This window comes from Hypomesus nipponensis, chromosome 15, assembly GCF_054491055.1.
Source record: "Hypomesus nipponensis isolate SF chromosome 15, ASM5449105v1, whole genome shotgun sequence".
NCBI classification, from domain to species: Eukaryota; Metazoa; Chordata; class Actinopteri; order Osmeriformes; family Osmeridae; genus Hypomesus; species Hypomesus nipponensis.
This window is the reverse complement of record NC_140375.1, coordinates 17,875,688-17,894,340: the sequence shown is the minus strand read 5'-3', so window position 1 is coordinate 17,894,340 and position 18,653 is coordinate 17,875,688. Positions and strand designations below refer to the sequence as shown.

The 18,653-nt window shown below is 53.3% G+C and overlaps 1 protein-coding gene across 1 annotated transcript; it reads right to left on the bottom strand.

The window, feature by feature from the left end:
* Window positions 1-972: 972 nt before the first annotated feature.
* On the bottom strand, window positions 973-14,810 carry ccdc9 (coiled-coil domain containing 9). The gene is made up of 16 exons (XM_084674913.1): window positions 14,723-14,810; window positions 14,136-14,194; window positions 13,112-13,216; window positions 12,570-12,719; window positions 11,267-11,696; window positions 10,917-10,948; window positions 10,542-10,625; window positions 10,012-10,176; window positions 9,380-9,558; window positions 7,548-7,609; window positions 6,829-6,946; window positions 6,527-6,647; window positions 5,787-6,417; window positions 5,534-5,692; window positions 5,087-5,437; window positions 973-1,057 (listed from the first exon to the last, which is right to left on the bottom strand). Exons 2-16 carry the CDS (start codon window positions 14,136-14,138, stop codon window positions 1,011-1,013), a joined length of 2,637 nt encoding a protein of 878 aa, XP_084531039.1. The 5' UTR covers window positions 14,139-14,194; window positions 14,723-14,810; the 3' UTR covers window positions 973-1,010.
* Between the last annotated feature and the right edge of the window lie 3,843 nt (window positions 14,811-18,653).

The window sequence follows — 18,653 nt, the reverse complement described above, 5'->3', positions numbered from 1 at the left end:
CATATTTACATATTTTCGTGTCCATGATTAGGTGATAACAGGCGCTCTGTACATTGTTAATCTAAACCTCTGTTCAATGAATTTGTTCCGTATGAGTGATCAACGGTCCATACATTGACCCACACATTATCTTTAAAATAATTAAAGACACACATTAACAGATAACCCACACTATCTATTGAGAACATGAGAGGGGAGAGAGAGAGGGTGTGGCCTAATGAAACACTGAGCTGCATTCTAGCTCATGTAAACATTTATTCTAGACGATGTTCCCCTGTACTGTTTCTCATGTTAAATAATGCCCGCTTCCAGGAACACCACAGCAGGCACTACCACCTACTATCTCCCTGTCGGTCTCCCTCCCTGTCTCTCTGAACTAACAGGAGCACAAGGAGGGTGTATCTGGAAAGCAGGAGTGTTGAGGTGGGGTCTCAGGGCAGCAACCCAAAGCGAGCAGTGACTCATCCCACACTAATATAACAAACACACAAACTCATCAAAACTCAATTCAAAAACGTGTCAGGACAACATGGAGGGTTATCACATCACCCTCACTGTCGCTTACCGCCACCACCATCATCATGATCATCATCACCGTAACAAGGTAGCAGGTTCTGTTCCACCTGTGTTAGAACCCAGTTCTCTCTCTGTGTGGCAGACTGACTGGAACCTGACAGTGTTGAAGGTATAAGAGAGAAGAGAGGGAGGGAGAGGAGCAGGAGGAGACAGTGTGTGTGTGTGTGTTTGTGTGTGTGTGTGTGTTTTAGGGTCCAGGTATCTACATGCCTCCTCCTCTTTAGTCTACGCTGGCGGCTTCAATCAAGCTAACTGAGAAAGAGGTGTGGTATTATCCTCTCCTCCTCCTCCTCCTCCTCCTCCTCCTCCTCTCTCCCTCCAGCTTCTGTATAGCAGTGGAAAGTCTGTTTGTCCAGATGAGCTCAAGTCTCAGCCTGTCAACAGAGCAGAGGGGGGGGGGGGAAGAAGGGAGTCACTGTGGTGTCTTGTGCGCCTCAGCTGGGAGTACAGGAGGAGGAGGAGGACGACGGCTCTTCTCCCGCTGGAACCACACACATGAAAACAACACACACACACACCGTCATTGGTCATTGATCCGCCACTCGATTGATCTGATTGGATGAGAAGCATGCGCATCACTGTGCCGACTGACAAACAGGAGATGACAGAGATGGAGTGAGGAGGGTTGAGGGAGGAGTGAGGGAAGAGGGGGCAGATGGCTGCGCTTCGTGCAGTGCGAGAGGTGTGAAGCCACACAGGGGGTGGAGAGAGGGAGCGTCGCTCGTTAACGGAACGTCTCCTGACAGAAAGCGGACACGGCCGCCAGGCCATTTCAGAGGGCCTGTTCTTAACGCTGATTAGATTCCCTGACATCTCCATCTCCCCCCCCACCTATCCGATCTCATCTGTTCCTGGTCACCCAGCAACACTGCCTCACCCTGCCACTGCCCATTGCGGTTCTCCACATACACACTCACACGCCTCCTCTTTCCTTCTCTCCCTCCACCCCCTCCTCCTAGCACTCAGGAACATCTGTAATGAAGATCCACCAGAGCAACAGTCCTTATTGAATCACAGCAGCACTTGTGAGGCTAGCCTACCATCCTCACCCTCTCCCCAGCCTCTCCCCAGCCTCTCCCCAGCCTCTCCCCAGCCTCTCCCCTGCCTCTCCCCTGCCTCTCCCCAGCCTCTCCCCAGCCTCTCCCCAGCCTCTCCCCAGCCTCTCCCCAGCCTCTCCTCACCCTCTCCCCAGCCTCTCCTCACCCTCTCCCCAGCCTCTCCTCACCCTCTCCCCAGCCTCTCCCCAGCCTCTCCCCAGCCTCTCCCCAGCCTCTCCCCAGCCTTTCCCCACCCTCTCCCCAGCCTCTCCCCAGCCTCTCCTCACCCTCTCCCCACCCTCTCCCCAGCCTCTCCCCAGCCTCTCCCCAGCCTCTCCCCAGCCTCTCCCCAGCCTCAACGATTTCCTCATAAAAGCTTTTTAGTCGTTAATTGCGCCCGCCTTCATTTCCTGCCCTCCACCCTGACCTAACAGAGATGGAGGGAGAGAGAGAAATACAGAGAAAGGAAAACAGGTAGAGACCCAGACAGAAGGGGAGTCAGCTGGCTGAGCGGTTAGGGAATTGGGCTAGTCTTCTGAAGGTTGCCAGTTCGATTCCCGTGCCAAATGACATTGTGTCCTTGGGCAAGGCACTTCACCCTCCTTGCCTCAGGGGGAATGTCCCTGTACTTACGGTAAATCGCTCTGGATAAGAACGTCTGCTAAATGACTAAATGTCGAAGACAGAGGGACACAAGGACAGAGAGATTCATAGAAGGAACAGATTTACAGGATGAGACTGAAAAAGGAGAGACAAAAAGCCAGAGAGAGGGAGTGTAATGTGATCTGTTGAGGAGAAGTGTTGAGGCTCCCTCAGCCGCATCCTGGACACAGTCATTAGCTAGCCTGATTAGAAACACACTCACACTGAATGAGGAGATGAAGAGGGGAGTGGAGGGTTGAGGGGACAAGAAGAGAAGGAAGGAGAGGAGGAGAGGGTAGAAGAGGAAAGGAGAAGGGAGGGGAGGACAGGAGAGGGGAGGTTAGAGGAGAGGGGGAGATGAGAGGAGATCACTTAGCACTTAACCATCTGTCAGCTAAGAATTCATGAGACATTAGAGATGGGTGACGTACAAGATAAAGATGAGATCAGTCCTCAACCAGGAGGGAGGAAACAACCCTTCTCTCTCCATCATGCTGATCTCTCCTCTCTGATCTTTCCATTATGCTGAACACAGTCACATTATAGAACAGCACTAACACCAAACGCACCAATACTGAACACACATGTAAGGTACTACTGACACACCAACACAGCAGAAATACTGGATTATCACCAGAATAGTATATCTGTTATAGTAGTAATGGAGACAAGGCATAACAATGGAATCATGCAGTCCTCCCAAGCAAAAGGAAGTGGCTATTTCTGTCAAAATCGAGTAACTTTTGTTTTTGGTGTTTTTAATATTAGCTTGGTCACGTGGATGAATCTTGTGTTTCAAGGTGTTTGTCTGATCGGTGAAACTTTTTGAAGCCACTTTCCTGCCTCAGAGAGAGCATGTCCTGTTCTGCTGCCTGGGAGCATCAGTCAGCAGAACAGACCACACACAGACACAACACAGACACAACACTGACAGCACTGACAGCACGCCATGACGCAAGCAGCATCACACCGTCACCACGGCGACGGGGGAGAGCGCCCCCTGGTGATGTGCTCGTGGGAAATAAAGTAAAAAGTCATAAATAAAGCACAAATATAATTTTGGGATGATTTTGGGTTGAGAAGGGTCACACCAGTGAGTACAGTTAGGGAGGGTGTGTGTGTGTGTGTGTGTGTGCGAGGGAAGGAGGTAGGCAGGTGGTTAGTGCGTCATTCAGTCCACAGAAGAAGACGACAGGAAGGAGGAGCATCACAGAGCAAGGGAGTGATTGACAGGTCAGCTGTGTCATGCCACCAAGGGGAAGTGACATCATGTAAGCAGCGCTCCCAGGGAGGAGGGGAGCGAGGAAGTGACATCATGACTCGAAGAAACGGAGAGACGGAGGGTGTGAACACCACAGAGCGACAGCGAAAACCAAGGACGAGGGATGAACCACACAGAGAGGAGAGAAAGGAGAGAGACAGAGGGGGAGAGAGAGGACAGGGTGAGAGACAGAGGGGGAGAGAGAGGACAGGGAGAGAGACAGAGGGGGAGAGAGAGGACAGGGAGAGAGAGGACAGGGAGAGAGACAGAGGGGGAGAGAGACAGAGGGGGAGAGAGAGGACAGGGAGAGAGAGGACAGGGAGAGAGACAGAGGGGGAGAGAGGAGAGAAAGGAGAGAGACAGAGGGGGAGAGAGAGGACAGGGAGAGAGACAGAGGGGGAGAGAGAGGACAGGGAGAGAGACAGAGGGGGAGAGAGAGGACAGGGAGAGAGACAGAAGGGGAGAGAGAGGACAGGGAGAGAGACAGAAGGGGAGAGAGAGGACAGGGTGAGAGACAGAGGGGGAGAGAGAGGACAGGGAGAGAGACAGAGGGGGAGAGAGAGGACAGGGAGAGAGAGGACAGGGAGAGAGACAGAGGGGGAGAGAGACAGAGGGGGAGAGAGAGGACAGGGAGAGAGAGGACAGGGAGAGAGACAGAGGGGGAGAGAGGAGAGAAAGGAGAGAGACAGAGGGGGAGAGAGAGGACAGGGAGAGAGAGGACAGGGAGAGAGACAGAGGGGGAGAGAGGAGAGAAAGGAGAGAGACAGAGGGGGAGAGAGAGGACAGGGAGAGAGACAGAGGGGGAGAGAGAGGACAGGGAGAGAGACAGAGGGGGAGAGAGAGGACAGGGAGAGAGACAGAAGGGGAGAGAGAGGACAGGGAGAGAGACAGAAGGGGAGAGAGAGGACAGGGTGAGAGACAGAGGGGGAGAGAGAGGACAGGGAGAGAGACAGAGGGGGAGAGAGAGGACAGGGAGAGAGAGGACAGGGAGAGAGACAGAGGGGGAGAGAGACAGAGGGGGAGAGAGAGGACAGGGAGAGAGAGGACAGGGAGAGAGACAGAGGGGGAGAGAGAGGACAGGGAGAGAGACAGAGGGGGAGAGAGAGGACAGGGAGAGAGACAGAAGGGGAGAGAGAGGACAGGGAGAGAAACAGAGGGGGAGAGAGAGGACAGGGAGAGAGACAGAGGGGGAGAGAGAGGACAGGGAGAGAGACAGAGGGGGAGAGAGGAAAGAAAGGAGAGAGACAGAGGGGGAGAGAGAGGACAGGGAGAGAGACAGAGGGGGAGAGAGAGGACAGGGAGAGAGGAAAGAAAGGAGAGAGACAGAGGGGGAGAGAGAGGACAGGGAGAGAGACAGAGGGGGAGAGAGAGGACAGGGAGAAAGACAGAGGGGGAGAGAGGAGAGAAAGGAGAGAGACAGAGGGGGGGGGGTGGAGGAGAGAAAGGAGAGAGACAGAGGGGGGGAGAGAAAGGAGAGGGAGTGAGGAGGGGTGTGGTCAGAGCCCAGTGGGAGGAGTCAGGCGCTCCTTACAGAAAGCCACTGTCTCAAAGTCAGCGATGCGGACCGCACCTGAGGACGGCAGCTCCGACGGGCTCTCGCTCTCCGCCTCCGGCCCGGAGGGGGCGGGCTCTGGGGCAGGGTCGCCAGCGGCTACCTGGGTCGCTGCCGGTGGGGTCTGGTCTGTCTCCAGCTCAGCTGCTGGGGGAGAGGCCTCTGCAGGGGGAGGGGCCTCCGCAGGGGGAGGGGCCTCCGCAGGGGGAGGGGCCTCTGCAAAAGGAGGGGCCTCTGCAAAAGGAGGGGCCTCTGCAAAGGGAGGGGCCTCCGCAGGGGAAGGGGCCTCCGCAGGGGGAGGGGCCTCCGCAGGGGGAGGGGCCTCCGCAGGGGGAGGGGCCTCCGCAGGGGGAGGGGCTTCCGCTGAGTCTGCGATAGAAGAAAACCACACATTTCAGAATCAATGTTTCCTCAAACACCCAGTTACATCCCAAGCTGTGAAGCGAGCTAGTGTGAGGCAGTTACCCTGAGGTGGGAGGCCTGGGGCTGGGCTGGGGCTGGCTGGGGGAGAGGCTGAGGGGGCTTCTGTTTCAGGGGCTTGTGTGGGGGGGCTGGAGGCAGGGTGTTTTGGGGCTGTTGTCTCCAGGGCAGGGGTGTCCTCTGGTGCCGGTTCAGAAACTACCACTGAGGGGGGGGAGGGGAGGAAAGAGGATGTTTTACTCAAAAGCAACCGGACAAAAATGCAGTTTTTAGTGTTCATCTATAAACAGCAACCAACCTCTCTGTACGTCCTCCTTCTCTACTGACGATGCCTGCTTGTCCAGGGGCTCAGCCTGGGGGGGGCTGCTCTGGGCCTGGGGGGGGCTGCTCTGGGCCTGGGGGGGGCTGCTCTGGGCCTGGGGGGGGCTACTCTGGGCCTGGGGGGGGCTGCTCTGGGCCTGGGGGGGGCTGCTCTGGGCCTGGGGGGGGCTGCTCTCTGCACTGGGGGGCTTCAGAGGGCTCTCTCCCAGGCTGCTGCGTGGTGACATCATCTCCATCTCCTCCCCCCAGTCGGACACAGGCTGGTGGCCCTCCAGGGGGGTGAAGGGACTGAGGGGCTTGGCCCCCTCCGGGGAGTCCTGAGCTGCCTGCGGGGGGGGAATGTGGACCTTGGGCCGGGGGGTGCGCTGCTGTCTGGGGCTGGCTGCCAAGGAGGGGGAGGAGGGGGAGGGAGAGGAGGAGGGAGGGGGAGGGGAGTTGGCGGTCTGGGTTTTGTTCCTTGTCGTTTTCTCCTTCTGGGACTCTCTGTCTTTCCTGCCCTCCTCCTCCTCAGAGTCGTCATCCCCTGAGACGTCCTCCTCGTCCTCCCCGTCGCTGGCGTCCTCCCACTCGTCCTCGTCCTCCTCTCCTGCTCCACTCTTCTCCCCCACCTGTGGGATCAACACATTCATCTTTTCAAAGTGGATCTGAAGGCATTCAGGACCAGCTGCGCGGCCCGGCCGAGTCCTGGGGAGAGGAGAGGCTACTCTGCCAGCGTACCTTCTGTGACGTGGAACCTCTGGTCTTCTCTCCCTCCTTCGTCCTCTCCTCTCTTTTGGGCTTGTCGCTCTTCTCTTTCTCCTCGTCCTCCCTCTCTCCCTCCCAGCGGTTGTCATGCATGCTGGAACAGAGAAGCCCCCATAAACGTTAACCTCTGCAGGTCACACATGTTCACACCAAGGAGAATTGTAAAGGATGTCTTGGGCCTCATTGGACAGACAAGGTCAAGTGGGAGGGCCAGTAGATCTTCTCCTCCAATGAGAGCCATAGGAGGGGAGAGGAAGAGGTGGTTCAGGACGTACCTGTAACTCTTGCTCTGACCCCGCCCCCGGGCACGCTCGCCACGCCCACCCTCCCGGCCACGCCCCTGACCCAGGAAGTCTCCAAACGTGGGCGCCTTGGGGGGGCGTTTACTGTCATCTGAGGAACGAGAGAGAGAGACATCACGGATTGAGGGAGAGGGGAGGAGATGGAGGTTAGGGGACGCAGCAATATCAACACAGTCTTGTTAAAAGTGTCAAAAACAAAACAAAGCAAACACACAACTACAGCCAGTGGCATCAGTGCTCCCAGGAAGCTTTGAGGTGTGAGGTCATCTGCATGTACGACACACACAGTAAACACAGTCTAGTTAGACAGCCAGCGTCACTGCTACACACCAGCACACACACGGTGGGACTGACCATGTTGACACACAACCAGGACACACACACACACACACACACAATCCCATGCTTGTGGCTAACCTGCTGCCCTTCCTGGAGGCTTAGTACAGGAGCTATGCCCCCTCGCTGTAGGGACGACACACACACACACACACACACACAGATGCACACACATACAAACATAGGGACACATGCACACACACAAATGACTATACACAGATACTATTCATACTCTAGTGCCAGTGGACCATGACAGTACAGATGTTCCCTGGGAACCTGCCAGTGCTGTACTCAGTCTAGCAGTCTAATGTGTGTGTGTGTGTGTGGGTGGGTGGGACTGTGTGTGTGTGTCTTGCCTCTGCGTCCACCCTGGTCAGGTGTGTTGCCTTCAGAGGCCAAAGCTGGATCCTCCTTGAACCTGTGAAGACAAAACATCACCTGGTCACATCTACTGCTCTCTCTCTGTTACACCATGTCACTTCACACACACACACACACACACACACAAACCCCATACAGACACACACACATCAAGACCCCCCCCTCACATGGTGTCTGTCTTCTGGTCCCCCCCCCTCACATGGTGTCTGTCTTCTGGTTCCCCCCCCCCTCACATGGTGTCTGTCTTCTGGTCCCACCCCCCCCCTCACATGGTGTCTGTCTTCTGGTCCCCCCCCCCCCCTCACATGGTGTCTGTCTTCTGGTCCCCCCCCCCCCTCACATGGTGTCTGTCTTCTGGTCCCCCCCCCCCTCACATGGTGTCTGTCTTCTGGTCCCCCCCCCCCCTCACATGGTGTCTGTCTTCTGGTCCCCCCCCCCCTCACATGGTGTCTGTCTTCTGGTCCCCCCCCCCCTCACATGGTGTCTGTCTTCTGGTCCCCCCCCCCCCTCACATGGTGTCTGTCTTCTGGTCCCCCCCCCCCCTCACATGGTGTCTGTCTTCTGGTCCCCCCCCCCCCCTCACATGGTGTCTGTCTTCTGGTCCCCCCCCCCCCTCACATGGTGTCTGTCTTCTGGTCCCCCCCCCCCCCTCACATGGTGTCTGTCTTCTGGTCCCCCCCCCCCCTCACATGGTGTCTGTCTTCTGGTCCCCCCCCCCCCTCACATGGTGTCTGTCTTCTGGTCCCCCCCCCCCCCCTCACATGGTGTCTGTCTTCTGGTCCCCCCCCCCCCTCACATGGTGTCTGTCTTCTGGTCGTCCCCCCCCCTCACATGGTGTCTGTCTTCTGGTCCCCCCCCCACATGGTGTCTGTCTTCTGGTCGTCCCCCCCCCCTCACATGGTGTCTGTCTTCTGGTCCCCCCCTCTCACATGGTGTCTGTCTTCTGGTCCCCCCCCCCCCCTCACATGGTGTCTGTCTTCTGGTCCCCCCCCCTCACATGGTGTCTGTCTTCTGGTCCCCCCCCCCCTCACATGGTGTCTTTCTTCTGGTCCCCCCTCACATGGTGTCTGTCTTCTGGTCCCCCCCCCTCACATGGTGTCTGTCTTCTGGTCCCCCCCCCCCCTCACATGGTGTCTGTCTTCTGGTCCCCCCCCCTCACATGGTGTCTGTCTTCTGGCCCCCCCCCCCCTCACATGGTGTCTGTCTTCTGGTCCCCCCCCTCACATGGTGTCTGTCTTCTGGTCCCCCCCCTCACATGGTGTCTGTCTTCTGGTCCCCCCCCCTCACATGGTGTCTGTCTTCTGGTCCCCCCCCCCCCCTCACATGGTGTCTGTCTTCTGGTCCCCCCCCCTCACATGGTGTCTGTCTTCTGGTCCCCCCCCCCCTCACATGGTGTCTTTCTTCTGGTCCCCCCCCCCCTCACATGGTGTCTGTCTTCTGGTCCCCCCCCCTCACATGGTGTCTGTCTTCTGGTCCCCCCCCCCCCCTCACATGGTGTCTGTCTTCTGGTCCCCCCCCCTCACATGGTGTCTGTCTTCTGGTCCCCCCCCCCCTCACATGGTGTCTGTCTTCTGGTCCCCCCCCTCACATGGTGTCTGTCTTCTGGTCCCCCCCCTCACATGGTGTCTGTCTTCTGGTCCCCCCCCTCACATGGTGTCTGTCTTCTGGTCCCCCCCCTCACATGGTGTCTGTCTTCTGGTCCCCCCCCCTCACATGGTGTCTGTCTTCTGGTCCCCCCCCTCACATGGTGTCTGTCTTCTGGTCCCCCCCCTCACATGGTGTCTGTCTTCTGGTCCCCCCCCCTCACATGGTGTCTGTCTTCTGGGCGTCCCACTCCCGTCTCCACTGGCCCGTAGCGTTACGGTGGCGTGCCAGACGCTCCTCATCGATCTGCTCGCGCTCCTTCTTCCAGCGCAGGTACTCGGCCCGCTCACGCCCCGTCATCAACATGGTCATGTCTGTCCCCTTAGGACCCGGCCTCCGACTCTGGAGGGACAGGAGGGACAGGAGGAGGGACAGGAGGGACAGGAGGAGGGACAGGAGGGACAGGAGGGACAGGAGGGACAGGAGGGACAGGAGGAGGGACAGGAGGAGGGACAGGAGGAGGGACAGGAGGGACAGGAGGAGGGACAGGAGGGACAGGAGGAGGGACAGGAGGAGGGACAGGAGGGACAGGAGGAGGGACAGGAGGGACAGGAGGAGGGACAGGAGGAGGGACAGGAGGAGGGACAGGAGGAGGGACAGGAGGGACAGGAGGAGGGACAGGAGGGACAGGAGGAGGGACAGGAGGGACAGGAGGAGGGACAGGAGGGACAGGAGGAGAGAGAGAGGGGGATACAGGATGCAGACAGACACGAGTCATCATCTGTAACCCTGTACAGCCAGGTGAGACGCAGCTCCACCTGACAACCAGCACCGCGTTTGGGTCATGTGACTCACACTCCACTCCTTCTCCATCTCAGCTCCCGTCTTCACGTTCTCAAAGTCCAGCCCGCCCCAGTTACGGACGTGCCGTCGGCTACCCTCCTTGCGATCGATGTCTGGAACCGGACCGGAGCGCCGAGGGTCGTCCAGAAAGTTCCGGATGGGCTTGTCTCCGTCCCCCTGGGGAAAGAACCAGAGTCTCCGTCTGACGGACTAACCAACACCTCCTTCATCTGCACCGCAACAACTGTACGCAGGACAGCCAAACGCTGGTAAAATGTGCAAGAGGCTAGTAGAATTTATATACTCACCAGTCCTAAAAACTATGATTATCTATCGAGTGGCTGGTCAAGTTTGAACGTTCACGAGCCATTTGGCCGGAGGAATTGTATTTTTATTTTGCAACCTGACTGTACGTCTAAAAGGAGTGTGATTTTCTTGTTTTTAGATTTGAAATCTAGTTGGACTTGTAGTATAGATAGCTTTTCTAGTGATTTCTTGTAGGTAAACGACACATTGGGTGCTGGGATGTGTGTGGGTCTCACCCTCTGGCCTCTCTCATACTCTGCGATCTTCTCCATCTCCTCGTTCATCTGCTCAATATTCTGTCTCCTCTTCTCCTCCCACTCCTGGAGACAGACAGGAGAGAGGGAGAGAGAGAGAGACAGGAGAGAGGGAGACAGACAGACAGACAGGAGGAAAGAGAAAGAAAGAGGGAGAGAGGGTAAGAGAGGAAGAAGAGAAAGAGGGGTAAACAGACAGGTTTTTTTCTGTTTTTTTTTAAGAACAAAATATATGTATTTGACCTTTTATAGCCTAAAACCCCATCTCTGGGCAAAGCTGAGTTCCACCAACACCAGACGGTAATGAAACATGACTGATCACTGAACAGTATTAGAGTCACACACACACACACTCACCTTAGACTTCCTGTCACCACCAGAGCCTGCTTGTGGCGCTCCAACTCCTTCTCTGCCTCCTCCCTCTCTCCCTCCCCCCTCTCGGCCTCCTCCATCTCTCCCTCCCCCCTCTCTCCCTCCTCCATCTCTCCCTCCCCCCTCTCTCCCTCCTCCTTCTCTCCCTCCTCCTTCTCTCCCTCCTCCTTCTCTCCCTCCTCCTTCTCTCCCTCCTCCATCTCTCCCTCCTCCATCTCTCCCTCCTCCTTCTCTCCCTCCTCCATCTCTCCCTCCTCCATCTCTCCCTCCTCCTTCTCTCCCTCCTCCATCTCTCCCTCCTCCATCTCTCCCTCCCCCCTCTCGGCCTCCTCCATCTCTCCCTCCTCCATCTCTCCCTCCTCTTCCACCTCTCCTTCCTCCTCTCCGGCCCATCCCAGGCCCCTCCCCTGTCTCCCCCTCCTTGTTTGGTCTCTCCGGACGAGATTCTCGTTCCGGGCGAGGTTCTCGTTCCGGGCGAGGTTCTCGTTCCGGGCGAGGTTCTCGTTCCGGGCGAGGTTCTCGTTCCGGGCGAGGTTCTCGTTCCGGGCGAGGTTCTCGTTCCGGGCGAGGTTCTCTCTCTGACCAAGGCTCTCTATCGGGGCGTGGCTCCCTCCTCTCCTGGCGGGCCCCGCCCCCACGCTGGCCGCCGCGCCCCAGACGCCCTGACCCCGCCCTCCTGGGGGGGCTACCATCCCCCTCCTCTGAGGACCTCCTGCCCCGCGGAGGCGCTGCGCTCTTCCAGTCATTCATCACAGACCGCTTGTCCTGCAGGGGGGAGAAGGACTGGTGTTCACACAGCCGGGGGAAGACCATGCTGAATTTAAAAATGTATGAAACTGAAAGCCTCATCTATGCATCCATTATATTTTTTCTACACAATTGGAAGTGTGCTGGAAATGTACTGATTTTCCATTCGCGCAAGGCATGGAGGATAAGCTGTAATTGGCTGGGAAAACAGAGAGAGACAGCATGTTCTCTGAGAGAGAGAGAGAGAGACAGAGACAGCGAGACAGAGAGAGAGAGAGACAGAGAGAGCGAGCGAGAGAGAGCCAGCATGTTCACTGTGTGATGCCGTCCATCATCTCTCCTCCTGCATCTCAGTGACAGACAGGCTGGAGTCCTTAATGACCCTCATGCTGTTATTCTGGAGATGGACAACCTGCTACACCACAACTCCCTGCTCCAGCTGGCTGGACAGTTAGAGACTCGTATAATGAATCTCCCACCGGGAAAGAAAACAATGTGGCAGAAACTAGGGACGGTACGACTCTTTGCAATGTCAAAACAGGAAGTGGAAATACACACCCTATTGAATTGGCTGTAAATGGGAACACGTCATTGGCCTGATTGACAGGAAATCAAGATATATGTTAGGTCTGATTGTAAATGATGATTGTGAGTGGTTCCACTGGCAGGAATGAGCAGCATGTCATGATGATGTCATCAGAGAGGCTGAGGTGATGTGGTCAGTTCACTCCTCCACCACACGTCTGGTAACAAACAAAAATCCACGTTTGTGTCCCCCCCCTTCCCTTCCCCCTGTGAAGCGCACAGTGTTGCCTCTTAGTATGAGCTATATAAATAAAAGTTTGATTGATTGATTAGGTGGCGGGTGCTGTGTGTGTGTGTTGTTCTCACCCCTGCAGGCCTGGACAGGTCTACGGTCACAGTGAAGTTCTCCTTCTCTGTCCTCCGCCTGTCTGGTTCTCCATCGTGAGGGCGGGGCTTCCTGGCTGTCGTCACGGCGATGCCCTCTTGCTCTGCCTTCTTTTTGTCCTCTTCTATTTCCTGTAGAGAAGTACTGTGAGCGCTAGGTGTCACCCTCACAAGCCTCCGTACTGTGAGAGCTAGGTGTCACCCTCACAGGCCTCCGTACCGTGAGCGCTAGGTGTGACCCTCACAGGCCTCCGTACAGTGTGAGAGCCAGGTGTGACCCTCACAGGCCTCCGTACCGTGAGCGCTAGGTGTCACCCTCACAGGCCTCCGTACAGTGTGAGAGCTAGGTGTGACCCTCACAAGCCTCCGTACTGTGAGCGCTAGGTGTGACCCTTACAGGCCTCCGTACAGTGTGAGAGCTAGGTGTGACCCTCACAGGCCTCCATACAGTGTGAGAGCCAGGTGTCACCCTCACAAGCCTCCGTACTGTGAGCGCTAGGTGTGACCCTCACAGGCCTCCGTACCTGGTACCTCTTGACCAGCGCTTCGTTCTTCTTCCTCAGGGCCTCGATCCTCCGGTCCAGCTCGGCATCCTTCTCCTCCTTCGTCTTCAGATCCACCGCGGTAGACTGCTCAACAGCATGAAGACGCCATTTTGGTTAACGTGTGTAGTTAACATGTGTGTAGTTAACATGTGTATAGTCTACATGTGTGTAGTCCACATGGGTGTAGTCCACATGGGTGTAGTCCACATGTGTGTAGTCCACATGGGTGTAGTCCACATGTGTGTAGTCAACATGTGTGTAGTCCACATGTGTGTAGTCCACATGTGTGTAGTCCACATGGGTGTAGTCCACATGGGTGTAGTCAACATGGGTGTAGTCCACATGTGTGTAGTCCACATGTGTGTAGTCAACATGTGTGTAGTCAACATGTGTGTAGTCCACATGGGTGTAGTCCACATGGGTGTAGTCAACATGTGTGTAGTCAACATGTGTGTAGTTAACATGTGTGTAGTTAACATGTGTGTAGTTAACATGTGTGTAGTCCACATGTGTGTAGTCCACATGGGTGTAGTCCACATGGGTGTAGTCAACATGTGTGTAGTCAACATGTGTGTAGTCCACATGTGTGTAGTCCACATGTGTGTAGTCCACATGTGTGTAGTCAACATGTGTGTAGTTAACATGTGTGTAGTTAACATGTGTGTAGTTAACATGTGTGTAGTCCACATGTGTGTAGTCCACATGGGTGTAGTCAACATGGGTGTAGTCAACATGGGTGTAGTTAACATGTGTGTAGTCAACATGGGTGTAGTCAACATGGGTGTAGTTAACATGGGTGTAGTTAACATGGGTGTAGTTAACATGCACACTTGGTTATCCTTGTGGTTTGCTTTTGGAACAAATACACCAACAACATTTTAAGCTCTATAAATAACAATTGTTATTTGGGTCAAGTAGTCAACTGACTTATGAAATTACCATAAGGCATAGGAATGATTTGCAAGAAAACAATGGATGTGAAACTAGCGTATCAAAAGCTCACCATGGCTCTTGGCCTGTCTTCACGTGAAGGTGCTGTGTTTGAAAACCTTCCTCGTGCACCTAGTGTGAAATACAGGACTTTAGAACAAAACAAAATAACGTGACATCTTAAAACTTCGAAACCGCAATGCAAATGGTCCGTTGGCTGTTATGGCGTGTCCTGTTAAGCGGGTAAGACACACAAATATATCATTTACACTATTACATGAAGTTGCGTGTAACCTACTTGAATTAATAAGTCTATTCGTTTTCAAAGCCTCTAAGCGTATTACAATTAGTAGGCGCAGGCACAGCCTTGCTAAATAACGTATTCGACCTCGGAGTTTCAGTTAGTAAGTATTCAAAACACAGCTTTAGAATAAACTCATGAACAACGTATATCACTTAAGTAGTTTCGCGGTTTTAAGTAGTTTTTCTGCAGACGCTGGAGAAGTTACGCTAGACGACAGGGCCATGGCTGAATACGGCGGTGCATCAGTAAACCAAAGCCTTATGCTGTGGGGCTATGAACAATATATTCCGTAACAAAACCTTAAGCAGTGCTGGTTGAAACGATGCATTTATCTTATTGTATGACGGCGTTACTACCTTAACCAAAGTGGGCTTCTTAGTCTGTGAGCAGTGGATCGTTACAATGTTTCAACTCCTGCTCCACGACAATGTGTCCTCATATTCGTTTCCTGTAAACCAAACGCAACTTCCTGCCATAAGGAACCCCTAACACGTTCTTAAAGAGATAGGCTAATGAATAACACTTGGAACAATTTTAGATTGTTAACTTTTATCAAATTCAGATACATCAGTCGTTGCCGTGGCAGAGATTATGCCATTTGTGTTCTGTCTTCCGTAACCTGTTAGCGACATATAAACCAGTAGCGTAGCCACGAGGGGACCCGTGTCCGGCTCACCACATTTCTGATTACTTACAAGAAAAGAATAAGGAATTGTTGATTTGTGTTTAATTTTTTTATTAATTTTTTGGCCCGCTCATTTTAAGGTGGGTCCTCCTATTCTGGCTTGACTGCTAATATAAACCCAAGACATTTGTGGGATATTTCACAATTCTGTCATCATCAAGGCGGTCCACTAGAGGGCGATCGTGTCCAACAAAAGACGGAAAGAAGGCCGCCAAAAAGTTCATTCCACCTTGCGCGCGCTCTCTCTCCTGCCAGTTCTCATCTCTCTCCGGGAAAGGTTGTTTGAGAGAGCTAACTGACCTAAGGGGTGAAATTACTAATCATAAATGAACAGATTCCTAGCACTCACACGGAGGTAGTTGTAATTAATAATTAAAAAGGTGGATAATTGTACAGCTACAACAGGTGAGTAACTCCTGAAATGTGTTGGACAGGTAAAGTTGTAATGCAGTTATTGCATTATCCACTCACTTTGACAGTTTTTACTTCACAGCATGAATTTACTGAACATTGTTCTACTACTGTCATTGTTTTTACAACATTATAAACAGAACATTATGTAGTTAATCTCTCCCTCCTCCTCCTCTCCCCTCTCCTCCTCCTCTCCCCTCTCCTCTTCTCCTCCCCTCTCCTCCCCCTTCTCCTCCTCCTCTCCCCTCTCCTCCTCCTCTCCCCTCTCCTCTCCTCCTCTTCTCCCCTCTCCTCCTCCTCTCCCCTCTCCTCTTCTCCTCCCCTCTCCCCCCTCCTCCTCCTACTCTCCCATCCCCTCCTTCTCTCCAGACAACAACAACCGCACACAGACAAAAACAAACCAATCGGTTGTCAGGCAAAACACAGACCTTGAGGTTCATTTGTTTACCGAGCGATACTGATGTCTGTGCCACCTGATCCAGGTGTATCAGTCTAGGAGAGGGGGGGGGGCTCCGGTTACCTGCCTGTATTGACCCGCTCACTGACACTGGACAAGATGAGCTTGAAGTCTCTTACTGCGCCAATACTGTCTGCCCACCTGCACACATGAGACATGACTGTGGATGTGTGTGTGTGTGTGTGTGTGTGTGTGTGAGAGAGAGTCTGTATGTGTGTGTGTGTGTGGGGGGGGGGGGGGTAAGGTGTCGTCTTACTGCTGTGTAAAAGCTGCTGGTTGCCACTTAGGGTGAGTCATAAGAGTCCTGGCGATGACCTCATAATTGTGATGGTCAGATCATATTGACCCCTGAGAACACAGCCTAGTGGGAGTCTACAGAGGTCCTGTGACAAGTTATGAAGGTTCTACGAAGGTCTGCACAAATTCTATCACAGTAAGGAGGTTCTGGCGTTCCATGACAGTGCACGAGACGCTTCCAGAGGTTCTGGAAAGATCTGCAGACTGTGTGACTGTGATGAGCCTGTGTTTGTCTGGAGAAAAGTCAAACAATTAGAGAGGAACCTGTGTGTAGTTGGGTGTGAAGAGGCCTGATGGTGTGAGTGAGTTAAACACATGGGGACACCTCTTGATTTATCTTCTGACTGTCGTGCGAACGACCAGTGGAGCCATATAGAGGGAAGCCCCTTGTGGGATGGTGGTGAGATGGGATAAGTTGTGTGTGTGCACATGTGTGTGTGCGTGTGTGTGTGTGTGTCTGGTTTTACAGACACACAGGTCCATCCCATGCCTTGTTTTCTGACCAGGTCATGCTTATGACTAAAGTTACAAAAGTTCAATGTTTGGTGGCAGACAATGAGAAGTGACAAAGAAGTACTTTTATACATGTGTGTGTGGTTGTGTGTGTGTGTGTGTGTGGGTGGGGGGGGGGGTGGGGGGGGGGGGGTTGTCACCAGGGTTGCTGTAGAGGCACATTCCTTCACATTGTCCTCTTCAGTCTTATGAAAGCGAGGCTTTGCTGGTCTGGAAAAGTCACCGGAGAACTCATGGGAATGACTGACTCTGGACTCTTTTAAGACTAAAAACCTTTTTATTTAGAAAGGTGTTTCTTACTTTTTAAATCTATTTTATTATAGTTTGTTTTGAACTAATGTTTTTACTATGTACTGTGGCACTCTTGAGATTCAGAATGTAGAGTGCGTTATAAATTAAATGAATTATTATTATTAATGATTGACCTTCTCACTCACACACACTCACTCACACTCACCCACTCACACACACTCACACACACACAAGCACATATGAACATGGTAGTGCACACATACACACTCACTAAAACATGCATGCAGAGCAGACACGTGAATGCGCACACACACACACACACACACACACAGACACGCATACCTCCCCGCATTCTTAGTCCATCTGTCGATCTCTCTAAGGTGATGATGAGGTAATGATCTCCTACAGGCAGCAGCCTCACACCTCTTTAGCACTGACCCATGTTATGGACACACACACACGCACACACACACACACGCACACACACACTCATACATAAACACACACGCACTCATACACACACACACGAGGAAGATGTCCGGTCTTCCAGACCTCAGGAAGTCCACCTGAACACAAGCATGTGACCAGAACCATCCACCCCACACAGGAACACCTCATCTAACCCTATCTCCTGGTGATTCTGGTGTTTATCTTTGTGACAGATAAGTGCAAGGCAGCGAGGCAGCTTTGAGGAGATGAACAGTAAACCTGTCCTGGTTTGTGTCTCAGTCAGTCAGATAGGCCTTAAGCCTTAACGTGATCTGTGTTACCTGTCAGACAGGACAGGTCCTCATCAATCTTATCTCCCCTGATAACACTGATGAAGTTACTGTAGACCACAACCACATACTGGGATGTAGCGCGCAGATAACGGGTGATGTCACAGCACCTGTAAAGCATTACGTATGTCCTTGTTATACATCTGTTACTGTAATGTAAATATGTTATATTCTATATCTGTTCATGTAAATATATTCTATTTATTTCGTTTAAATATATTCTATGATATATTTGTTCATGTAAAGGTATTTTATTCTATTATATGTTTGTGTAAATGTAATCTATTTTATTCCAAATCTCTTTATGTAAATATGTTATATTCCATATCTTTCATGGCAATACACTCCGTTTAGCTCAATGTGACAGAATCCATCCGACTTCTTGTGCATGGGCTTTTTAAAAGTCACTCCGGAAAAAATGTAAGAAGAGTATGCAAGTGTTTTGAGCCTGTCACTGATGCTTCTTACCTGTGTTAGCACACCTGTGTCCCCTCACCACCCCCTGCTAGAGCCAGTTAACAGCTCCTTAACACCATTGCAACACACACTAATCTGTGAAGTGGAGGGGGAGGAGAGGGGGAAGAGAGGGGGAGGGGAGGAGAAGAGAGGGGGGCGGGTGAGTGTCTAGTCTCCCTTCTGTGCTGGGGAGGGGGAGGAGGGGGGGGCGGAGGAGGGGGGGGGGGGTAATGGATGATGTCATTGTAGCAACCAAACATTGGCTCAGCTTTCATTGTGTGTGTGTTGGGAATGGGGGGAGGGGGGGGGAGCATACTGTGTCCTTCTGTTTTGGTTACTTACCTTGGCAGATAATCACACAAACACACACACACAAACACTCAAACACAGTGAATTTTATCAGGTTGCTGTGACATTCTGCCTACTGTCTTCCTTTC

What these genes read in the sequence shown, in the direction of transcription:
- ccdc9 (XM_084674913.1), bottom strand. An exon ending in ACCTGTCCAGGCCTGCAGGG is followed by an intron (nt 11,697 to 12,569) that starts GTGAGAACAACA and finishes TCCCCCCTGCAG; the next exon opens with GACAAGCGGTCTGTGATGAA. An exon ending in GGTCAGAGCAAGAGTTACAG is followed by an intron (nt 6,648 to 6,828) that starts GTACGTCCTGAA and finishes TCTCTGTTCCAG; the next exon opens with CATGCATGACAACCGCTGGG.